Raw genomic sequence first — 23990 nt, 5'->3', positions numbered from 1 at the left:
ATGTATCTTCTGCAAGGAGTGCCTGGGTGGCCCGGTCAGTTAAGCATCTATCTGACTCTTGATTTCGGCTCAGATCACGATCTCAGGGTCATGGGATAGAGCCCCGAGTCTGGCTCTGTGATCAGTGGAGAGTCCGCTTGGGATTCTCTTTCCCTTTCCCTCTGCCCCTCCACCCCCTCTCTAAAATAAATAAGTAAAATATTTTTTTAAAAAATAAGGTATCTCCTGCAAGATATGTACTAATTACAAAAGAAATAAGGGCATATAACAAAATAATGATCAAACATTTCACCAAAAATTATCTACAAGTGGCCAATAAACACATGAAAACATGCTCTACATTACTCTTCCTTAGAGAAATGCAAGTTCAAACCGCAAGGAAATACACCTACTAAAATGGAGAAAATGTAAGCGTCTGGCAACTACTGGAAAGGACGCGGATCAGTTGTGAATCTCACACCCACTGGTGGGAGTGTAAAATGGTACAGCTGCTTTGGAAAATGCGTCAGCAGTTCCTCATAAAGCTCCGGAAATGTCCCTCCTAGTGATTTACCCAAGAACAATGAAAACTTGTGTCCATCAAAGGCCTATATGTGAATGTATGGAGCAGCTTCAGGCAAAACCTGGAAACAACCCAAACGTCCATCAACTGGTGAACCAGTAACTGGTGGTGTGTCTGTGGGATGGAACACTACTCAGCAATGAGAAGAACAAATGCGAATGAGTCTCCAAAGCATCGTACCAGGCAAAGACAGCTGCATACTGTACGTGAGCACGGGCAGGACACTGCAGAGAGAACCACACGGATGCAGTGAGGTGGCAGACGAGACCGGGCTGAGAACGAAAGCCTGCAAGAGGCAATGAGAGAGCTTTCGGGGTGAGAGAAATGTCCCATATGCTGACGGTGGCGGCAGTTACAGAACTGTATTACATGTTTCAAAACTCACTGGGTACGTTTCATTGAATGCAAATTATATTTCAATAAATCTGACAGTAAGAAACAACGTGAATCTCCGCATTACTAACAGAATAAAGAAGAAACACTGTATGATCATCTTAATAGAGACAGAAAAACACTAGCACAATTCAATACATGATAAAACTGAAAATTAGGAAAAGAACTTCCTTAATCTGATACAACATATCTATAAAAAGTTGGGGCACCTGGGTGGCTCAGTCGGTTAAGCCTCTGCCTTTGGCTCAGGTCATGATCCCGGGGTCCTGGGATAGAGTCCCACATCGGGCTCCTTGCTCAGCAGAGAGTCTGCTTCTCCCTCTCCCTCTGCCCCTCCCCCTGCTCATGCTCACTCTCTCTCTCTGTCAAATAAATAAATATAATCTTTAAAAAAAAATGTATCTACAAAAAGTCTACAACTCTCTCATGCATAACAAGGAATTCAGGGGCGCCTGGCTGGCTGTTAAGCATCCGACTCTTGATTTCGGCTCAGGTGGTGATCTCAGGATCATGAGATTGAACCCCATGTCAGGCTCCATGCCCAATAGGGAGTCTGCTCTAGAATCTCACTCTCTCTCTCTCTCTCTCCCCCTCTGCCCCTCCACCTCCCCACTTCTAAAAACAAAACAAAACCCCAAAAAACAAGAATAATACGGAGTGCCTTCCCCCAAGTTCAGACGAAATGTGCATGATCACCACTAGTATTTGCAATAAGAAAAAGAAATCACAGGGGCACCTGGCTGGCTCAGTCCATTAAGCATCTGCCTTCAGCTCAGGTCAAGATCTCAGGATCCTAGGATCCAGCCCTGCATGGGCTCCCTGAGCAGGGAGCCTGCTTCTCCCTCTCCCTCCGCCCCTCCCCTGATCATGCTTGTGCTCTCTCTCTCTCTCAAGTAAATAAATAAAATTTTAAAAAGAAAGAGAGAAAGAATGAAAGAATGGAAGGAAGGAAGGAAGGAAGGAAGGAAGGAAGGAAGGAAGGAAGGAAGGGAAGGAGGGAGGGAGGGAGGGAGGAAGGAAAAAAAAGAAATCACAAGGGATGCCTAGGTGGCTCAGTCAGCTAAGCGTCTGCTTTCAGCTCAGGTCATGATCTCAGGGTCCTGGGATCAAGCCCCGAGTCAGGTTCCCTGCTCCATGGGGACCCTGCTTCTCCCTGTCCCACTCCCCCTGCTGGTGTGCTCACTTGCTCTCACTCTCTCTCTCTCAAATAAATAAATAAAATCTTTAAAAAAATTGAAATCACAGGTGCTCGTTGTAAAACCAATTTTTAAGCTGAATAAAGTCTTTATTCATTTGTCTGTATGTGTTATAATTCACAATAAAAAATACAGTATTTCAAAAAAATTTCAGAAGGCCTAATCCTATGACCTAGCAATTCACCCAACAAAAATCAAATGCAGATGTTCACCCAAAGATCTGTGTAGAATGTTCACAGCAGCACCATTCAGAGTAGCCTCCAACTAGAAACTATCCTAATGCCCATTAAGAGTTGAATGAAGGGCACCTGAGTGGCTCAGTCGGTTAAGCGTCTGCCTCCGGCTCAGGTCATGATCCCAGGGTACTGGGATCGAGCCCCAGGTCGGGCTCCCTGCTCAGTGAGGAGTCTGCTTCTCCCTCTCCCACTCCCCCTCTCGTGGTCTCTCTCTCTCTTAAGCTCTCTCTCAAATAAAATCTTAAAAAAAAAAAAAAGTTGAACGGATACAGAAAATGTTGAATACTCAAACAACAGAATACTAGACAGCAATGAAAATGAACAATCTACAATCAACAGCGTGGGCCAATTTCATAAACGCAACAAGATGAGTGGAAAAATGCAGTCACTAGGCATACAAACACAGGATTCCACTCATATGAAGTACAAAACAGGCGAACCAAACTGGGCTGCCAGAAGTCAGCGTAATGGCCCCCACGGGTGAGGTGCTGGTAATAACTGAAAGGGACAACCGAGGGAACAGGGAATACTCTGTTTCTTGATCTGGTTGTTGGTTGCACGGGTGTCTTCAGTCTCCGAAAATTCAAGGAACTACGATATCTTAGGACACATGCAGTTTTCTACATATTATACTTTATATCATATTTCAATAAAGAGGATCTTTCTTTAATTACAAAAGAAGAAAAGAGAAAGAAAGCCTACCCATCGGAATGAAGAGTCCACCGTCCTCTGTCTCATCCTCAGCTTGCGGAGCCAGAGTCCCGAATGGCTTTTCCTGAGGACAGGCACAGATACCTGGCTGAGGGGACTTCCCAGGCTGGGCTCCTGGTTTTGCAGAGTGGCTGCCTAACGGCAGCGAAGGTATCGCCCCTCCAGAGTGCAACTGAGGTTTTCCTGGAAGAATCACAAGTATTGCTCCACACTTTGCCCATTATCAATCATACCAGGTTATAAAAATCAGCATTTAGTTATAAAGTCCTTTATAGATGGGTAACTTCATTAATGATGCATACACCATATAGGCATTCTCCTCTCACTTACAGGGTCCTAAGAAATCAAAAGCTCAGTTCCAACGTACTCACCTATGTCAGGGTGTTGAACTACATAATGGCTATGGTCTCCTACTTTTTTTTTTTTTTTTTCCTCTTAATTTTAAGCAGGCTCCACTCCCAATATGGGGCTTGAACTCATGACCCTGAGATTAGGAGTCACACACTCTACCGACTGAGCCAGCCAGGCACCCCAAGGTCTTTCTACTTCTAATATGCTTTGAGTTATGCATTTTTTTCCTATGGAGAAATGAGAACCATAATTGTGGGGTGGGGTCTGTTATAGTCCTGATGACAAAGGGACATTTTATACAGACAACCATTAATACCGCATTTAACCCACTATAAGTGATATCCATTATAAATGTCCTGAACTTTCTGACTCTATAAATTCTACAGAGCATTAGAGTAAAAATCACCGTAAAATTATCAATACACGGTTCTACAGTTCCTCAGACAACTTTCCCCTCTTCACCTCTACTCTTAAGGAGTGCTACTTTCTTCTGGGGAAGATGGGGCATTTAAAAAGCAAGGATGGGGTGCCTGGGTGGCTCAGTCATTAAGCGTCTGCCTTCCACTCGGGTTATGATCCCAGAGTCCTGGGATCGAGCCCCGCATCAGGTTCCCTGCTCCGCGGGAAGCCTGCTTCTCCCTCTCCCACTCCCCCTGCTTGTGTTCCCTCTCTCGCTGTGTCTCTCTCTGTCAAATAAATAAATAAAATCTTTAAAAAAAAAAAAAAAGCAAGGAAACATTCATGCTGTAGCAAAAGTCGACATGAGAACCAACTTGTCATGGGGAGGAGAACACAGGCAGAACAGGCGTGCTGAACAGTGACTGCTTGCTCCTGAGACAAGAACCTGGGGGCAAGAGCAGAGGGAAAGGGTGCCCAACTTTTCACGGTGCGCTGTCGGCATCTATGAATTGTTTTCATGTCTGTGTATTACACAGTCAAAACATGTTCAAAAAGAGATCAAATTATTTATCACTGAGCTCTATGCAGAGCAGCCCTTAGGCTGTGACCTGCTGTCTCATCGACACTGGGACTTTCAACCAGTGTAAACATGGTTTTAAATTGGACCATCCTCTCCCCCAACAGAGAAAAAAAAGCTTTAAAGAAGCCATGAATCAATCCTGACTTGCATGTACTCTCAATCTTCTATGCTTCACTTCCAGAGCCCATGAGTACTCCACAACATCAAAACGTCCCACGGCTTTGCCTTTCACAGGGACTGGACAAAGAGATCCCAAATCGGTCAAATCCAAAGTTGCTCTCAGCCAAATTTCTTAGAAAAGAGAACTTCAATAAACAGCATAGTGATCTCCTTCATCAACAATCTTGAACAAGTTGTACAATTAATGATGTCAACATTTTCAAAACTGAACCAACATAAAAGATTTTTTAAACAAACATGCCAGAAATTCACTTTGGTAGTTTCCATTGATACTTCTACTACCTAAAATGTATTTGGAACAACTCTAACACTGTCCGCACAGTTTACCAGCCATTCAGAAAATGTTTTTCCTTTCTTTTAAGTTTTATTGATTTAAGTAATCTCTACACCCAACGTGGGGCTCAAACTCATGATCCTGAGATCAAGTCACACGCTCTTCCAACTGAGCCAGCCAGGCACCCCAAAAATGTTCCTTTTCAGTGACCACATCACATTGCTTCTCAATTTAACTCCCGTCTCAGAGAACCCCGCAGGAATCCCACTCTTCCTTTTCTGTATCCATGTGTTAGATGCTCAGAGCCCCTAGAAAGGGAAGCTGAGAAGGGTATGGCAGAGCAGGGGAAGCCTTACACAGAACACATCTGTAACTTATTTACTGCCAGCCTAAGAACTGTGAATTGATAACATGAAAATAATTAGCTGAGAACTGTACAACTAATTATAAGCTGAAATCTGCCTAAGTTAATCATTTTATTTATTTATTTTTTTTAAGATTTTATTTATTTGACAGAGAGAGAGAGACACCGAGAGAGGGAACACAAGCAGGGGGAGTGGGAGAGGGAGAAGCAGGCTTCCCGCGGAGCAGGGAGCCCGATGCGAGGCTCGATCCCAGGACCCTGGGATCATGACCTGAGCTGAAGGCAGACGCTTAACGACTGAGCCACCCAGGTGCCCCCTAACTTAATCATTTTAGAAGGCAAAGGAAAAGAAGCATAAGTAGAAATTAGGGTATATAAATCAATTTTAAAAGAACAATTAAAATTCTGACCAAAAAAAAGAGGGAGCGGTAGGGGTTAAAATTCTGTTAGAATACACACCAACACAAGGAAGGTTTAATCACTAGCACCTGCAGCCTAGAAACATGATTTCAGAGTACCCACTGTAACAAAATGCTGATACAGTAGCCCCTGCCTATCCCCTGGGACACAGGTTCCAAAAGCTCCAGTGATGCCTGAAACTTCCCATAGTACTGAACCCTATATACACTGTTTTTTTCCTATACGGACCTATGATAGTTTAATTTATAAATTCGGCAGTGAGATTAACAGTAACTAATAACAGAACAATTATAACAGTGTACTGTAATAAAAGTTAAACAAATGGGGTCCCTCCCTCTCTCAAACTATCTTACTATCCTGTACTCACCCCTCTTCTTATGATGATGTGAGCTGATGTGATGCCTACATGGGGTGGTGAAGTGAGGGGAGGGCCGTAGGCGCAGTGACACAGCATTAGGCTACTACTGACCTGATAACGAGGTGAAGTCAGGATCACCTGCTTCCAGACTGAGGCTGACTACGGATAACTGAAGCCACGGATAAGGGGGCATTACCACACTTCAAAATAACCCAGAGTTTTTTGGTTTTGTTTTTTTTCTACAAAACTGTAATACTACACGTTACTTAAAAGAAAGCAAAACAGGGGCGCCTGGGTGGCTCAGTCGTTAAGCGTCTGCCTTCAGCTCAGGTCATGATCCCAGGGTCCTGAGATCGAGCCCCGCATCGGGCTCCCTGCTCAGCGGGGAGCCTGCTTCTCTCTCTGCTGCTCCCCCTGCTTGTGCTCTCTCTCTGTCTCTGACAAATAAATAAATAATAAAATCTTTAAAACAAAACAAATACACACTAATTTTCTTTTTTTTTTTTTTTTTAAGATTTTACTTTTAAGTAGTCTCTACACCAAACACAGGACTCAAACTTACAACCCGGAGATCAAGAGTTGCACACTCCAAAGAATGAGTTGGCCAGACGCCCCTACACTACATTTTAATGATTACTGTGCATAGTAAGATTTCTTTATTTTCTTCCTTAAACTTTTCATTATTCAAAATGCATACATATGGGGCGCCTGGGTGGCTCTGTTAAGCGTCTGCCTTCGGCTCAGGTCATGATCCCGGGGTCCTAGGATTGAGCCCCGCATCAGGCTCCCTGATTGGTGGGAAGCCTGCTTCTCCCTCTCCCACTCCCCCTGCTTGTGTTCCCTCTCTCCCTGTGTCTCTCTCTGTCAAATAAATAAATAAAATCTTTTTAAAAAATGCATATATATGAATTTTCAATCTTCTTTCTTCCTTTCTGTTTTGTATGTTACATTTCTAGCCCGCAAAAAAAAAAGGTACTGGGGGGGAAAAAAGGATTCTGGATAGACACTCATAAGGTCCTTCTTTTACTGGTATTACAGCTCATTAAAAGTGCAAGGTGGTAGAATCCACTTTCAATTATCTAGCTTAAAGAAGGGGAGTTGTATTACAGATAATCCTAAACAAATGTTTATTTTATTCACCTACACTTGGACATCTGTAAACTAACCATTGAAAACATCTCTAGATTCCACTCCTCAACAGCTGAGTGACTTTGAACCCCTAGTGAATTACCCGTTCCTTCCCTACGAGCACTGGAATCCTGTATCCTCTCCAGGTCCCCCACCTTCATGTCACAGACAAAGCCAAGCTTGAAGAAGACCTGTCAGGGATCCCACTGCCCTTCTGGCCACATCTCCGTCCTCCTGCTGCAAAACAGCCAGTGCTGCTGTCATTCTCCCTCCAGAGTTCCATCATCTGCTCTCCTCGTCCCAGAAACTCTCCGGCGCCCCCTCTCAACCACCTCCAAGCTGCAAGCACAGCCTTCTGTCGCGCCCCATCATCCTTCTCTCTCCTTTGTCACTAACTTTTTTTTTTTCTTTCTTTTTAAAGATTTTATTTATTTGACAGAGAGACACAGCGAGAGAGGGAACACAAGCAGGGGGAGGGGGAGAGGGAGAAGCAGGCTTCCTGCAGAGCAGAGAGCCCGATGCGGGGCTCGATCCGAGGACCCCGCGATCATGACCTGAGCCGAAGGCGGACGCTCAACGACTGAGCCACCCAGGCGCCCCCTTTGTCACTAACTTTTAAATCATGTGCCTTGGGGCACCTGGGTGGCTCAGTCAGTGAAGCGTCTGCCTTCGGCTCAGGTCATGATGCCAGGGTCCTGGGATTGAGCCCCACATCGGGCTCCCTGCTCAGTGGGGAACCTGCTTCTCCCTCTCCCACTCCCCCTGCTTGTGTTCCCTCTCTTGCTGTGTCTTTCTCTGTCAAATAAATAAAATCTTTTTAAACAAACAGACAAATAAATAAATGATGGGCCTTGTTCTCAGAGCTGTCCTCCTTCCTGATTTCTCCTATCATTTCTCCAGTTTTCCCTTCTCTGTCATCTTCCTCAGCCTAAGCTGGTCCCCTTCCTCCACATTCCTCTCCATGAAGAAGTACAACGAACACTCTGTTTCTACTCCTACCTCTTACCCAACTTCAATCTCAGAGCTCTATTTTATTTTGATGGCCCCCACATCACACCTCACACTCCTCATACCTAAAGCCCAACTCCTTTCCAACCCCCCCAACGCCTGCGCCACCACCCCCAGGACAGATCTCTTAAATGGTGTGAGGCTCCGAGTAAGATTAGTTCTTCCTTCGTAATGTCTCTAAGACACACCCTTTCTTCTCTCCCCACTGCCAATATCCCAGTCCAAGCCTTTGTAAGGTCTCAAGGGGAGAAGGGCAAGGCTCTGTGGCGTCTGCTTGCCTCCAGCTGCCCCAAATGAATTATGTGCTTATCTTGTCTTCCCAACTAGACTACAAGCTTTCTGAGGTGAGAACTGTGCCTTCTGCTTCTTTTATTTATTAACTGGCTATCACCTACAGGAAAAGTTCAAACGCTTGAGCATGAAAAACAAAGCCCTTCACAATCTAAATATAATCAACCGCTCTGAAGACATCTCTCACTTCTTCCAACCAACCATGTCACCATCCCCTTCGGCCTCTGCCTCGGTGCCTACTGCTCTTGGCCTACGATACCCCACGCCACCAACTGTCAAACTCTTATCCCTCAAGTCCTAAGGGTTATGTCATCTCTGTAGAGCCCCACCCAATGTCCCTTTACACTGCTGCCCCTCCTCCACAAGCCCCACTTCATGTCCATCCACCAAATCACAAAAGGCCATACATAGTTCACCACTCCAGACATGAGAGAGTAAGAGAAAGAAAAGGATACAGAAGAGGATCTCAGAACGGGAGGGAGAAGAAAGTCTCCACCCATTCATAAACCTGACTGCTGACCCTTATGAGCAGTGCAGTTCCGATTCCATAGTGAATCAGTATCCCCGTCAGAAACACCGCTTCATAACTGAACTGCAGAGAGCACAGTGGCAAACTGGTGCGTCAAGGCAAACATGGCCTAACAACCGTTCATATCTTACCTCCTTCTTCCTTGACTTCTTCACTAGGCTCTCCTGAAAAAGGCTCCTTTGTAATAGGATGATCACCTCTGTCTTCTTGGGGAACAAGCCCAGGCCTGAGTGTCATCTTCTTCCCTCTCCTTGAGCCAGTGGCCTGGACTTTTCCTTTACCAATGTGTACATTAAGGGGCTGGGAAGACTCCAAGGAAGGTAGGGTGATTCCCTGAGAGATGGCCACATCAGCAGCTTCTAAAACTGGTGCATTTGTGTCCTGGGCGAGCACCCTAGAACTCAAAGACGGATCCTCCACACCAAGCTGATTTCCAGCATCCTGCACGGACTCTATTTGGAGGCCAGCTGCTCTGCCATGACTCGGACCCCCAGAGAGTGACGCTGACCCCAAGTCTTTCACCTGGTCGGACGACGATTTAACGGCTGACTCCAGGTCTAGGTCCTCTTCCTCCCGGTTGCCCTGGTGCTGTGGGGACTCTGTCACCATAGTCCTTCTCTTCTTACAGGGCAACATTGTACAAGTCCCACTCCTCTTCCATCCTGAAAGGAGAAAAGCAAGTTCTCATCACCCTCATATTAATTAATGATAAGAGCATTTCTTCAAGTATCTTTCCACTTATTCATGTTCAGTCATGGACACAGTACACCAAATACACAATGTCCCGATGGGTGGGAGGTGAGAGACTGTGGTTAGAGTGTGGTGCTCAAACCCTAACTTCAGCGTACTAAGCAATAGCGCTTAGTACACTATCTTGGCTGAGTGATTTAACCTCTCTGATCTTGAGTTTCCTCCACTGTAAAGGATATTAACTGGGCTTACCTCATAGAGTTGTTGTAAAAATTAAACAGTAAGTGATTAGCAAATGTTGGTTACCATTACTACCATCAGGGAGGTAGAAAAGCATGATGCTGAGAGCAAACTGTGGAGTCAAACTCCATTTGTTTCCCAAATCACCTTCTCTCCAGCTTTGTGACCCTGCATAACTTAAACTGAACCTCAGTTTCTTCAGCTATAAAATGAAATGGGGACACCTGGGTGGCTCAGTCAGTTAAGTGTCTGCCTTCGGCTCTCAGGTCATGACCCCAGAGTTCTGGGATTGAGCCCTGACTCCAGCTCCCTGCTCAGTCGGGAGCCTGCTTCTCCCTCTGCCCTTCCCTCTGCTTGTGTTCTCTCACCCTCGATCTCTCTCTCTCAAATAAATAAATAAATCTTTTTTTTTTTTTAAGATCAACCATTTTATTTATTTGTTTGTTTGTTTGCCAGAGAGAGAGAGCACACAAGCAGGGGGGAGCGGCAGGCAGAGGGAGAAGCAGGCTTCCCGCCAAGCAAGGAGCCCAATGCAGGACTCGATCCCAAGACCTCAGGATCATGACCTGAGCTGAAGGCAGACGTTTAACTGACTGAGCCACCCAGGCGTCCCAATAAATAAAATCTTTTTTAAAAATGTTTTTAAAAATGAAATAAAAATAGCATCTACGTCATTAGACAGCAATTTATTAGATCAATGTTTGCTATTGCTGTTTTCACGAACAGGTAGTTCCATTAACAGAAACAATCCAAAAGCAAAGTGTGGTTGTTTAAAAACGTTAAGCTATATTAACAGAAATTGTGTGTTGAAAACAAGAGTTCTACTATTCTTTATGCTATGTTACTTCTTGACTCTTGGCTTCTATTCCGGTTTTTCACAATTTAAGGGCAACACTAACCTAAGCTGGAGGGTATCTTTTATGTTCTTATAGCACCTGTTTGCAAGGCTCTTTTACAGTATTTTTTTTTTTAAGATTTTATTTATTTATTTGAGAGAGAGAACACATGAGAGGGGGGAGGGTCAGAGGGAGAAGCAGACTCCCCGCCGAGCAGGGAGCATGATGCGGGACTCGATCCCGGGACTCCAGGATCATGACCTGAGCCGAAGGCAGTCGCTTAACCAACTGAGCCGCCCAGGCACCCCTCTTTTACAGTATTTATCACTTTTGTCATTCTCTTGTCTGTCTCCTTCCCATCTCCTTCCCCCAAAACTACATGCTTTCTGAGGAAAAGGACTCTTCCAACTGGTACCCCCAGTACTTGGCAGGATCTGCCTATGGTATACTCAATGAATGTTTCTGAAGAAACGAACAAATGAAAGAGGGCATGAACTTCCCATTTGGTGCTTATTCTATGCAGCATTTGGACCATGAGTTAAGCATTGGATGGAAGCTGATCGCATCTTTCTACCCAGAAAAACTTTACTCTTATAAAATAGGTTCAAGAATAAAGTAAGTTGCCTTGTACAACACTGAGTTCTTCCTCACTGACAATGCCCATCTACCAGGGTACTACACGAAAGCTTGGACTAGAGGACTAAGAAAGTTCTCTCTCAGAGTCTGAACTATAAGGTTATTTTAAAACTCCCCAATTCAGGGGCGCCTGGCTGGCTCAGTCAGAAGAGCGCAGGTACAACTCTTGCTCTCAGGGTTGTGAGTTCGAGCCCCACGTTGGGGACAGAGATTACTTAAATAAATAGATAATTTTTTAAAATAAAATAAACCTCCCTAATTCAGTCTCTCCAGGCAGCAAGAGAACCCCACCCCTGGCTCCAAACCAGTTTGTTTCACAAACACACACACCTATCAGGGGAAATCAGGTATCCTAACTCTGGCTTCTAATGCACACTGATTGGTTATTAAAGCTCAGTAAACACGTGAAGGTTCTGCTGATCCCGGTGAGGGATGGTGGAGAGCAGGTAAGAGGTGGGGTGGGAGCAGCCTGCACGGGTCCTACATTTCAGAGATGACAAGTTGAGAAAAGAAAAAGAAGGACGGAGGCAGGCAGCTACCGTTCAGAGGCAGCAGCGTGCAGAGATGGGCCCCAGGCACTTCAAACGCAGCAGCTCTCTTAGGCCCCGGCTCCGGGAACTGGAGTCACACCAACGGGGGGAATGAATGCGACCCCGGGCAGCGCCAGCGCGGGCCCCTCCCGGGCACAGGTTCCAAAAGGGGGTCCTCACTGCGCTCCCCACTTCGGCGCCGAGCGGCGGCCCAGCTCCCCACGCCCAGCCCGGCACCGTCACGCACCCCGCGCTGACCCGACCCCTCTTCCCGCCCCACCGCACGCGCCCCGCCGCCCTCACCAGCCGGCCAGATCCCGCGGAAACCCAGCTTCGCTACCGCCGGAAGTCGGCCAACGGCAACGACGAACGTGCGCGCCCCCGAGCCGCGGTGCGCGCCGCCGGGCCGCCAATGAGCATGCGCCAGCCTCCGGGCGCCATGCTAGCTGGGGGCGGACTGAAACCCTGGTGTCAGCTGTCGGCCCAAGAATTTAAGTGCGATCCCTGGCTTTTTTCTGTCCGTGGAGCTGCCCTACTCTAAAAGCTGGGGGTTGCGATGCAGTGCTGTAGTTTGACAACCAGTCCTTCCCGCCGCAAGATACCTGGAATACGGGACCGAGGAAATGGCGAATTCATAAGATTGCAGAAAGAGGACTCCCTGGTTTGTACAAACAGTGCAGTTTCCCGAATAAAACGAAGGCAGTCTGGGACTCATCCCACAGTGATTACTCCTGTCTGTATAATACTCTTCATTCCACAAAATGCTTTCACTTACGTTATCATAGGTGATCTGATCTTCACAATGAACCCTGGGGGACAATGGCTATTACACCTTCCAATTTACACAGAACAAATTTCGGGCTCAGCTGGGAGGGTGATTTCGCAAACACACAGCTATCAGGGGAAATCAGGTATCCTAACTCTGGCTTCTAATGCACACTGATCCAGTGCTCGGGAGGGTGCCGGGGGCAGAGTGGATGTTCATTCAATACATGGATTTTGAGTGAATAAATGATTTCTAGAACCATGTTCTTTCCACTTTTCTAGAAGGACAGAATGTCGAAGCTGAAAAAAAACACATTCAGCTGTCACCGTTTACAGGTGAATCACCAAAAATATTTATGCATTTAAATAATTTGACCTGATCCTGTCTGTAAACAAGATGAAAGCATCCACAGTCAAAAAGAAGGGTGAAATTGCAGTAATCATGGAGATTACTGCCAGGATTCTACAAACTGAATCACCCTACCTCTCCCAAATGCCAAGGAAGTCTCTAGAAGCTTGGAGTTTCGTCCGTGTCCTGTTCTTCAACCTACAGAATACACAGATCTGTTGGTTTGCTCGCTCGCTCTGCCCTTCTCTCTCCCATTGTGTGTGTGTGTTGAAAGTTTTGGAAGGGAAATACCCAACACAGGTGAACTTTGACACACCTCACTAGTCTTTTTTTTTTTTAACAGCTTTAATGTACACACCACAAAACCCATCCGTAGATGGATTGTAGCATTTTACTTCTATAATTATTCCCAGTAAATTTTCAGAGTTGTGCAACCATCACCTGGTTTAGTCTTTAATCAGACCTGAAGTTTACGAAGTCTCTGTAATAACCCTTAGTGGTCTCAGAAATGCGTAACTATAATGGCAAATGATACTGAAATGCAGGCAGTATAGAATTTTCTTTTTCCACAATCCTGGGCTCCCTGTCACCCAGAACATTCTGCTGCTGTATTTAGCCCGGGGAAGGGAATCACAGGATCTACTGGACCTCATATAAAAAAGTACCTACACCTCTTGGGCCGCTGGGCTTTCGCCTTACAGACCCACAGCGCGCCAGTGGGCGGGGTCTTATTCTCAAGCAGTCTCGGCAACCGCAGGGGTCCTCTCGCCGAGAGCTTCCGGAAAGGGGCGGGGCCTGGCCTCCGGAACTTTTCGGACGGAGGCGGAGTCTTCTGCCGAGGGCCGTTCGGAAGAAGGCGGGGCCTACCTCGCATCAGGACCAGTCTGGCTGCACCTGCATCCTTCGCTCAGAGCATCCCTGGAGCATCTTAGGAGGCGGCCGCAGCTGGCAACCAGGGGCCCGACCGTCGCAGGAGGCGTCCGCCAGACACCTTCCCCCTCCCCTGAGCTAGCGCTCTACAGCGGCGGCCTCGGTGCTGACCGGGCGCCCCCAGACTCGTCCGACCCTTGAAAAAGCGTTTATAGCAATAGCCTCTGGTTACGACATGGCTGAGATCACCAATATCCGACCTAGCTTTGGTAAGTGGAGTCGGGAAAACTAAGCCTGGGGCAGTGGGCACCGCCGCAAAGCCAGAGGGGCCCAGTGCTGGGAGGGGGCGAAGCCCACATCAGGGCCTTCCAGCGCCGGCCCCGCTAGGATGGGGCCTGCCACGGCGGCCGGCGGCGCCTGAACTGGAGCTGCGGGCTGCAGGGGCCGGCCCGGCCGGGGGCTCGCTGGGGGTCGTGGGTCCCGACGGACGCGCCAACCTGTGTGGGCCGCGTCAGCGCTCTGCGGGGTGGGAGTGGGGGGGCAGGACGCAGGCCCCCCCCTCAGGGCGCGCAGGGCGGTGCCCCGTGCTCCCCCTCCCACTCCTCGGGCTGCGGGGGAGGGCGGCGGCGGGGGATGGGCGACAAGATGGCAGCTGGGGGGCTGGGGGTACGTGGGCTGGGGGACGGCCGCGGAGCAGCCAGGGCTGCGGGGGCGCGGGCGCGGGGAGCCCTGCCCAGCCGGCGGTGGGGCGCGGGGCGCAGGGCCGGCGGCCGCCGAGGACCCCCAAGTGCGGTTCTGCACCGTAATGGTGGGTCCGTCCGATGCTACCAAATGGCGCTTGGCGCTGCCGAGCCGGGGATGACGTGATGTCTATTCTGGGCCTCCTGGCAGCGCCCAGGCCCCTCTTCCCGGGCCTTTGTTCCCTGTTTCCCTGGCTGGCCTTTTCGAAAGGGGGACTCACCGCGCTGGTGCTGGCGGGGGCGCGGGCCCGGCCGGGGGGAGGGGCAGAGAGGCCGGGCCCGGGGGAGGCCGCTTTGTGTACCCGGCAAGGCATTACGTCATCGCGGAGCGGCTGGTCCCCGACCCGGGCCTCCAGGCTCCAAGCTCGGCTGCACTCCCAGGGGCAGAGAGTGGAGTGGAAAATAGGGAGGAAGACGGGAAAGAAAAGCTGGATAAGCAAGTTTTTTCCTTTTTGGGGCTTCCTCCAAAATGTGCTAGGGTTGCAAACTTCCTGGGTTATGCTTTCCTGGTTGAAAAATAAAGGAGTTGCCCTGCTTCTCCCTCCCTTCCACCCCAGCTTGGATGAGAGTTGCTGTCAGCCGAGGATTCCTTCATATCCCCTAAGAGAGTCTATCTTTCAGACAATCCAGAAGGTTTGAGCATCCAGACAACAATTTTTAGGGTGGGGCCACAATCCAACTAGGAAATGGCTTTTCTCATTCCCCAGTAAGAGGTTCATGGAAATGAGCTCTCCCACTTCAATATCAGGAAGAAGACATCAGATCAGGGGAAGTATCCAGAGAGCAAATCACACCCATTAGCTACTGGTTCCCACTGATTCCCCAAGGCTTAGCTGTGTTTCTTTCTTCCACTCCACCTTCTGCATCTCTATCTCTGAGTCCTAAATTTACAACACAGTTGTCCCTTTTGTAGTCACATGAGCACTCCATGATTTTTCTTCCTGCTCTTTCTCTTTTGTCTTATGCCTTCCTTCCAACATATTCTTTTCTCTAATTGCAGTTCCAGATTCCTTGGAAAGTTAGAGCACGTGGAGCATAATATAGTGGTTTCCTTTAGAAGGAATATTAGTGGGAAAGAGAAAAGAAATTACTTCAACTTTTACATACTCTCATTTTATTTAATCCTTACAGCATTCTCCGGTGTAGGCATTATTATATATATTTGCCAGATGAGGAAACTGAGGTTCAGTGATACAAAATAACTTGGGTCAAGTCAAACAAACAGCAAAGGTAGTGCTAGGACTTAAACCAATGTCCCGCTGATTCCAAAGTCCATTGTCATTTCACTGTATCACCCTGGCCCACTTGACAGGGAAAAGCTGTTTTAGTAAAGGGAGTGTCAACAGCAGGTCTGGTCCAAGGCTGAGAGGCGGGGCCCAGCCCAGAGACGTCTTGGACGTATACAGGGGTCCTACATAGAGAGCTGCCACTTCCGATGTTCTCACATCCCATAGAGTACTTCATTTCAAATGCCTTAGCCCTTGGGAGGTGCACCCAGCCAACACTCAATTAGCCGTGACCTTGGAGGACAAAAGGAGCAAGCAGCACAGTCACTGCAATTTATGACTACTTTAAAACCCCGACTTCAGCCATTAGTTCCAACTTCCTTTTCCCACCAAGCTTTTGATGAAAGCAAGACAGAGGGTTCCTAGTTTCAGCATCTCTGATTTTCTAGTTCACTGCCTTGGGTGTGGAGGAGAGAGGCAGGGGTTAACAGATACTAAAACAAAGAAGAAAGAGGGGGAGAAGTGGGAAAGCAGGTGGAGGAGAGTGCCTGGAAGAGTCTACAGATGGCTTCACAGGTTTGTCTTCTTTTCCTTCCCTGTCCTGAAACATGGGAATCCCTCCTCTTCTCTCCCCATCCCGCCTCCATTTTCTAACAGCAAATGTGGAGGCATCAGTGGGCACTCTCCAGACCACAGAGTAAATCTATGGTGGAGCCAAAAGGATCACTCAGATGTCTCCCAGCCTGGGCCTTTATATCTCTCTTTTAAATCATTCTCAAAAATGTACCTGTCTGGTTGGTTTCCAGCTTTCCTCGTCTCATGGAGGTAAGCTCTTCACTGTCATTAATCAGTAGCAAGCAGTTTTCAAGAAAGTCCCTGATTGGTGAGTGGAGAGACACTTTCTCAGATTGTGCCCATTTTCATTGACCATGGAATCCAGTCAGTTTTTCAGCTGTTTACTGAGCTCCCTTTAGATGCAAAGACTCAAGGACTCAGAGATGGACAGGATGTTATTTCCGCCAGCTTTCAAGGAGCTTCCTACCAAGGCTGCTCGCATTTTGTGAAGCCTGTCCCTAACAACTCTTATTCCACTTGATATTTGAGAAACAGTATTATTATTTAGTATGGCCGTGGACATGGTCACCTTCATTTATTTTCTTAATGGCTTTACTCCTTCTCTGTACTGTATTATTAAAGGATGTAACTCCTTCTTTTCCTGCCTGACCCCAACCTTCATAGAATCATGGAAGGTTGGGGAAAGAACTTCAGAGACATTTAGTCCAATCCCTACTGAAGAAATCTCTTTTAGAATATGCCTCACCAACGGAGATCCAACCTCTGAAAGTTTCCAGTTGGAGAGTCATTGCCTCATGAAGCAATCTGAGCCATTGTGAGGCAGTTCTAATAATAATTTGACTCTTTTCACTGAGTCAGAGTCTGTCTTCTTATAGCCTCCTGCCCTCCAACGTACAGTCCAACCAGACCTCTTCCATCCAAAGGCCTTCAATAACTAAAGAAAGTTATTATTCCCAGAACACTCAGCTCCAATTCCTTCAACTTTTCCTCATTTGGTATGGTTTCCTGGTCTTTTATGACCCTGATTATCCATCATGTAGAGACGCTCTGGTGTCAGGCAGACCAGGGTTTGGATTCCATCACTGGAACATTTGCAACTACGTGGCCTAAGGCAGATTTGAGTACCCAGGCTCCTCAGTTATAAAGTGGGGATATCGGTGGTACCTAGTCAACGAGTTCTTTGGTTCAGAGGGAGCTCTGGCGCAGGGTCTGGCAGGGACACAATAAACATGCACAAGAAAAGAGCAGTTGTTATTCTTGTCCGTGCTAGGCAGAACAGGATATATGTCATGACCGGCGCAGATTAAATCATACTACCCCCACCCCCCATCATCTGGCCATATTCACAGTATTCATAGTATGGGTTGGCATCAGACTTGTGGTCACCTGAACAACTACTTTTTTTTTTTCTTGAGAGAGAGAGAGAGAGCGCGCGCACACGTGTGCACATGGTGGGGAGGGGCAGAGGGAGAGAGAGAATCTTAGGCAGGTTCCACGCCTAGCACCGAGCCCGATGCGGGGCTCAATCGCACAACCCTGAGGTCAGGACCTGAGCCAAAATAAACAGTCATGTGCTCAACCAACTGAGCCACCTGGGCGTCCCACTACTAGATTGTTTTTGCTCAGACTTGTCAAGTAAGGTCTCCCGTTGTGTATCGATAGGTTTTGAAGACCAATATAGAATTTTACATTTGTCTTTGATATATGTAATCATATTGACTCACTTTTCCAATGTGTGGGGGCTGTTTTGAATTCACTGATTCATTTGTTCTCTGAATACTTTACTAGGTGCCACGTGATTCTAGGACGTGGGGATATAGCAGTGAACAAAACAGACAGTCAGGGGGCACCTGGGTGGCTCAGTCATTGAGAGTCTGTCTTTGGCTCAGGTCATGATCTCGGGGTCCTGGGATCGAGCCCTGCATTGGGCTCCCTGCTCGGTGGGAAGCCTGCATCTCCCTCTCCCACTCCCCCTGCTTGTGTTCCCTCTCTCGCTGTGTCTCTCTCTGTCAAATAAAAAAAAAAAAAAAAAGACAGTCACTATTCTTACCAATCTTCTCTAGTAAGGGAGGACAGACAAAATATGTCAGGAGTAATAAGTGCTATGTAGAAAAATAAAGCAGAGCAACGGAGATAATATCTCACTGGGGGCAGCCAGGAGATACTTTTCTGGTGAGGTAAGGTTTGAGCAGAGGCCTGTAGTGAGTGAGGCAGTGAGCCGGGCAGATACGTGGTGGAAGGATGTTTCAAGAAGATTCTGGAATGTGTTAAAGTCATGTTCATTTCCTTAGTTCTCCCTGCCCTACCCAAGTCTTCCCCTAAAAGGTAACACGGAAAAATAGAGGTCTTTTATGGAGACCTTTAAGGCCTAAACCCAGCTTGGCTTCAGTGGACTTAAGGCGGAAAAGAAACCCCAAACTGGTTAAGGGGCCCCACTTGTATGGGAAAGGACAAGAGTAAAGAAGGAAACAATGTTTCTCTGTCGGTATTTGTTCATTTGGCAAATATGTACCAAGTACCAGCTCTGCATTTTTGGTGCTGGTGAGACAGAAATGAACAAAATAGAAAAAATCCCAGTTCTGGTGAAACTTATTCTCTAGTGAAGATATGTTTCTTGTAGTAAAATCATGTACGTGTGTGTACGCCTGTATGTATTATGTGTGTGCACATGGGTGTGCGTGTCGCTGCGTTTGAGAAAGGTAAGATGTAAGGAGAAAGTTACGCAGGGCGAGGACTCGTGGGTCTCAGCCGGAAGAAGGTTGAACTTTTATTGTACGGCGGTCAGGGAAGGTGATACTTGAGCAAAGGCCCGACATTTTCCACGGTCCTTATTTCTTCCTATTTAAAATACAAGTATTTGGGGAAAAAAATAAGTGAAACAAAATAAAACAAGTATTTGGAGCTAGGAGCTGAAATTTGGAACATAGTTTTAAAGTACTCAGATCCAGCTTTCTTTTTACCACCTACCCACTTTTACCGCCCCTGAACACCCTACCCGGACCACCCAGAGTCAGCCCTACATCCTTCCACCCCAGTGGCCATTCCGTCGACACGAGCCCACTGCAAACCCTGTACGGGATGCCGTGGAATATTCTGCTGAAGCCAGACATGGCCCATGCCCTGTGTGCTGTGTAATGGCTCAGGTAAAAGGTGACTTTATTATAACACGAGGCAGCTTTATGTGAAACACAAATCGGTAAGAGGGAACCAAGTCCTTAAGTGCTAAGAGAAGGCCAAGAAAAGAACAGGCAGTCGGGTTGGGGCCCTTTAGGGAAGGCTTCCTGGAGAAGCGGAGGATTCCACGCGGGTCTGGTGGGAAGGAACAGCCCTGGATCGGTGGGACAGGATGGCTGGGGGCCTCTCGCAGAGGGGGGGTCTTCTAAGCCTGGACGAGCGCCTGTTGCTGTGCAGGCTTGGTTGCAGGTCCCTTGGCTCTGCAGGGAGGTCGGTCTGCACAGGGGGCTGAGGTCCACCTGCCTTGACACCCTCTGGTCTCCACCTTCAGATGTGTCCCCGGTGGTGGCTGGCCTCGTCGGGGCATCTGTGCTGATAGTGTGTGTCTCGGTGACCGTCTTTGTGTGGACATGCTGCCGCCAGCGTGCCGAGAAGCAGCACAAGACCCCACCGTACAAGTTTATCCACATGCTCAAAGGCATTAGCATATATCCAGAGACCCTCAGCAGCAAGAAGAAAATCGTCAAAGTGCGGAGAGACAGAGGTGGCCCTGGGAGGGAAGGAGGGCGTGCGAATGTGCTGGTGGATGCGGCAGAGGCTGGCCTGCTGGGCCCCGACAAAGGGCCCAAGGGACCCAGCTCTGGCTCCTGTATAGACCAGTCACCCATCAAGGTGGACTATGGGGAAGGACTGAGGAGCCCCGTCGCGAGCCTGACCCCCGGGGAGAGCAAAAGCACGTCTCCATCATCTCCAGAGGAGGATGTCATGCTAGGAACCCTCACGTTCTCCGTGGACTATAACTTCCCGAAAAAAGCCCTAGTGGTGACGATCCAGGAGGCCCACGGGCTGCCGGTGATGGATGAGCAGACCCAGGGTTCTGACCCCTACATCAAAATGACCATCCTTCCCGACAAGCGGCATCGGGTGAAGACCAGAGTGCTGCGGAAGACGCTGGACCCCGTGTTTGACGAGACCTTCACCTTCTACGGCGTCCCATACAGCCAGCTGCAGGACCTGGTGCTGCACTTCCTTGTGCTCAGCTTCGACCGCTTCTCCCGGGACGACGTCATTGGGGAGGTCATGGTGCCGCTGGCCGGCGTGGACCCCAGCACGGGCAAGGCACAGCTGACCAGGGACATCACCAAAAGGAACATCCAGGTGAGGAGCAAGAGTGTGTCGGGGAGGGCCAGGAGGTTGGGGGAGAGGAGATCTCAGGGAACAAATGGAAGGGCGGGGCCTGTATGAACGGCGGGGAGCGGCTGTAGGATCAAGAATCCGCAGGGACCAAAGTAAGACGGAGGGCCTGCTCCAAAAGGAACTTCGCGAGGAGAGAGGGACAGGTAGGTAGCTGCTGAAATTTCACTTCGTGGGTGGCATCCTGACACTAAGTCCAGCTTACTTGGAGCAGGCTCGTCCCCACCAGTCCTAGACCCTCATCCTATCAAGGACGTGGGGCTGGTTTCTTCTCCAAAGTCCTGTGTGATCTTCTACCAGTGAACCATGACGGGGCTTCAGTAATTCTGCCCTCAGCTTCCCTGTCCAGCCCCAACCAGGTCAGGTTAGGGTCCACCCCAGTGCAGGTTCGTGAGCTGCTTCACCTCCGAGCCCCACTCCAGGCCGAGCCCCTGCTGCAGACCCTCCTCCTCTGAGCCCTGGGAATGAGAGCGCACCCTCCTGCCTTCTCCCCACTGGGCCGGCATTGGCTCTTGAGTTGTAATTTCAGGGCTGTCAGAACCATGCCCCCACGCCCCCTGGTTCACGCGTTTCTTAACTGGGGGGGGCAGTGTGGTTGTCCACTGAGCGCTCTGTCCACACAGGCTGACATCACGCCCCAGCTCACCGCTTCCCGGCCCAGGGGCACAGCTGGATCACTGCACCCTCCTAGGCTTCTGTTTCCCCATCTGTAAAATGGAGCTGATAACACCATCCTCCTCAGAGGGCTTGAGGATTAGAGGAGATGATGTGTCTGGCACACTGTTCCCTGGGGGAGAGAGACCATCTTGGCAACTGCCCCATAGTGAGTAGGTGCCTTGAAAGAGGTTGTTGGCATTTTAAATTTAGACTTTCATTCCTGTTTCAAGGTACAACCTGATAACAAGGGCTTTGAAGTCGAAGCTGAGTTTGAATCCAAATCTCGCCCGCTCCCTTAGCTCGGCTTAGCAACTCTGATCTCAGGTTCCCACAGGAATGAAGCAAGAGGATGCCTTTGCACAGCCCCTCGCGCGCAGTGACCCTCCAAGAAATCGGACCCACTATCCTTACTGTTGCCACCGTTTCTACTATTAGTGACGCTTGGTCGCCGGAGATGTATGTGGTTCGCAGACGTTTCTGTTCTGTTTTGACAAAGTAAAGGAAGGCAAGGGAGCCTGAGTCAGTGCAGAAGGAGGTGGGGGGTTCAGAAAGGATGTCAGAGCCACTGAAAACAACCGCACATCTTGCAGAAAGATGCACGGCTTAGAGGCCATGCTTATCTCCTGATGCCCACCTACAAGCCCACACTGGACTCACTGGGGAGGCAGGGGGCTCGGGACTGGACAAGAGAGGCTTCCGGGCCAGTAGGGGCTGCATGTGCAGTGAGCTCCAGGCACAAGGTGTATCCTCTACCAGGGGGCACTGCCCCTCGGAGCGTGTCCCAGGCACCTGTCCCCCTGCCACTGGCCCAGCCGTGCCCTTGCCCAGAGAACCGCTCGGCCTCGCAGCGGCCAGGAAGCCCAGGCGTTTTCAGAGTATTAGAGGGGTTTGATCAGGGCATCAACACAGGTCCAAGGCCAAGACACAAGGAGATGTCCTAGAGTCCACCACAGCAAGGGCTCTTGTATCCTCTGGGGTTGGAGTCAGAAGCACCGATAGACACTGGGGCTGTGACCTGCTTTCATCCTGCTCCCTCCCCTCCCCCTTGCCTGTCATCTCTTTTCCTCAGGGTTCTGCCAAGCCCTCGGGGCTCGGGCTGGCTGACACCCCTTTCCTGCAGCCCCAGTGCCCCGCTGCCTGCCTTCCTCCAGCTGCCCAAGCCGTCCTTCCCTGTAGCCCCAGCTTGGTAGAGCCATCTCGCTGGCTGGACACCCCCAGACGGCTCATGCTCTCATAGCCCACAGCCGAGGGCAGCCAATGGCTCTGTGCCAAGCTGCAGCTGGGAAGAGACTGGCCAGGAAAGGGACTGGTGTGGGCTGGGAACAAAACAGCCTCAAATCCAGGACACTGGCCAGGACAGACAATGGCGTTTGCCAAAGTGCCAGGGGCTCTTGGCAAGAGCCAGGTTTCTTTCCACTTTATTAACTCCCTTCAGGAGGGACAAGCCAGGGCTAGGATCCTGAGCAACACGTCCCCTGGGAGAGGCCCAGACAGGACACACAGAGGCTGTGCGCCCCTGCACCAGAGCTTTCCAGCCTCCTGGACATCCTGAGCGTGTTTCCCGAGCCGGCGCCTGTGGGCAGGGCTGTGTTCCGTCCTGAGCCATGGCTGTCACCGTGCCGGCCTGGCCGCTAGTCCCCAAGCCTCCCTGCAGTGCAGCCTCCGCGTGTCTCCCAGTCCTCCCTGCCGTGGCCAACAGTCTGCCCTTTCTGGATCTCCCCTTGGCTCACCAGTTAGAGCTGCTCTGAACCATTCCACACTCTGTAAAGAGCTTTTTCTGGTCTGTGGAAGGCATCCCTTTAGAATACGGGGCCAAATTATCTTCTCCCACCCAGAGGCCTCGGTGGGGACTGGTGAGAATTGCACTTTCCCCCCCGCAACTGCATTTCCTTAGCAGAAACTGCATTTCCCCTCCTTAGCAGAAAAATTGCCTCTTGTCCTTTCCATTATCCACTGCAGTCCAACTGAGGACTGGTCAGCATCCTTACTGTTGCCACCGTTTCTACTATTAGTGAGGCTTGGTCGCCGGAGATGTATGTGGTTCGCAGACGTTTCTGTTCTGTTTTGACAAAGTAAAGGAAGGCAAGGGAGCCTGAGTCAGTGCAGAAGGAGGTGGGGGGTTCAGAAAGGATGTCAGAGCCACTGAAAACAACCGCACATCTTGCAGAAAGATGCCGTGGCCAACAGTCTGCCCTAAGTCAGCCCAGGACTGGTCATCCTCTCTGACCCTTCCATCTCACTCCTTTCTCTGGGCCAGCAATCACCGTCTCTCTAGGTCTCATCTAGGCTGGACCAGGAAGGCTAATGGGATCACTGAGAGCACTCTCAGCTCTTATGAATATATAAGACGTAGGAAGCATTAAAAATTAACCCTTGATGGGGTGCCTGGGTGGCTCAGTCGTTAAGCGTCTGCCTTCAGCTCAGGTCATGATCCCAGAGTCCTGGGATCGAGCCCCACATCGGGCTCCCTGCTCGGCAGGAAGCCTGCTTCTACCTCTCCCACTCCCCCTGCTTGTGTTCCCTCGCT

At 49.2% G+C, this 23990-nt stretch overlaps 2 protein-coding genes and 1 non-coding gene across 9 annotated transcripts in view; 1 reads left to right on the top strand and 2 right to left on the bottom strand.

The window, feature by feature from the left end:
• Positions 1-14996, bottom strand: part of GON4L (gon-4 like) — a 68065-nt gene extending 53069 nt beyond the window's left edge. For 3 of the 6 annotated variants that reach the window (XR_014146683.1, XM_081825452.1, XM_081825453.1), the window contains exons 1-3: positions 13894-14024; positions 9112-9642; positions 3090-3281 (exon numbers count right to left, since the gene is read on the bottom strand). Coding sequence is in view for 5 of the 6 variants with exons in the window: in XM_081825452.1 (XP_081681578.1) it covers positions 3090-3281; positions 9112-9642; positions 13894-13900 (730 nt within the window). In the remaining variant the exon portion in view is untranslated. Of the gene's footprint in view, positions 1-3089; positions 3282-9111; positions 9643-12215; positions 12302-13893; positions 14025-14857 lie in introns of those variants that run through there. The other 3 variants (XM_081825454.1, XM_081825456.1, XM_081825455.1) reach the window with 3 other exon arrangements.
• On the bottom strand, positions 3554-3626 carry TRNAR-CCU (transfer RNA arginine (anticodon CCU)). Its single transcript has one exon. It is a non-coding gene; the product is annotated as a tRNA-Arg (tRNA).
• SYT11 (synaptotagmin 11) overlaps positions 14024-23990 on the top strand; it is a 19427-nt gene continuing 9460 nt past the window's right edge. For both annotated transcript variants that reach the window (XM_081825474.1, XM_081825473.1), the window contains exons 1-2: positions 14024-14165; positions 19944-20770. In XM_081825474.1, coding sequence (XP_081681600.1) covers positions 14132-14165; positions 19944-20770 — 861 coding nt within the window. In that variant the 5' untranslated portion in view covers positions 14024-14131. The remainder of the gene's footprint in view (positions 14166-19943; positions 20771-23990) is intronic.

This window comes from Leptonychotes weddellii, chromosome 6, assembly GCF_054177405.1.
Source record: "Leptonychotes weddellii isolate Sample4059 chromosome 6, ASM5417740v2, whole genome shotgun sequence".
Taxonomy (NCBI): Eukaryota; Metazoa; Chordata; class Mammalia; order Carnivora; family Phocidae; genus Leptonychotes; species Leptonychotes weddellii.
The sequence above is the reverse complement of the archived record's forward strand: the minus strand, read 5'-3'. Positions and strand labels throughout refer to the sequence as shown.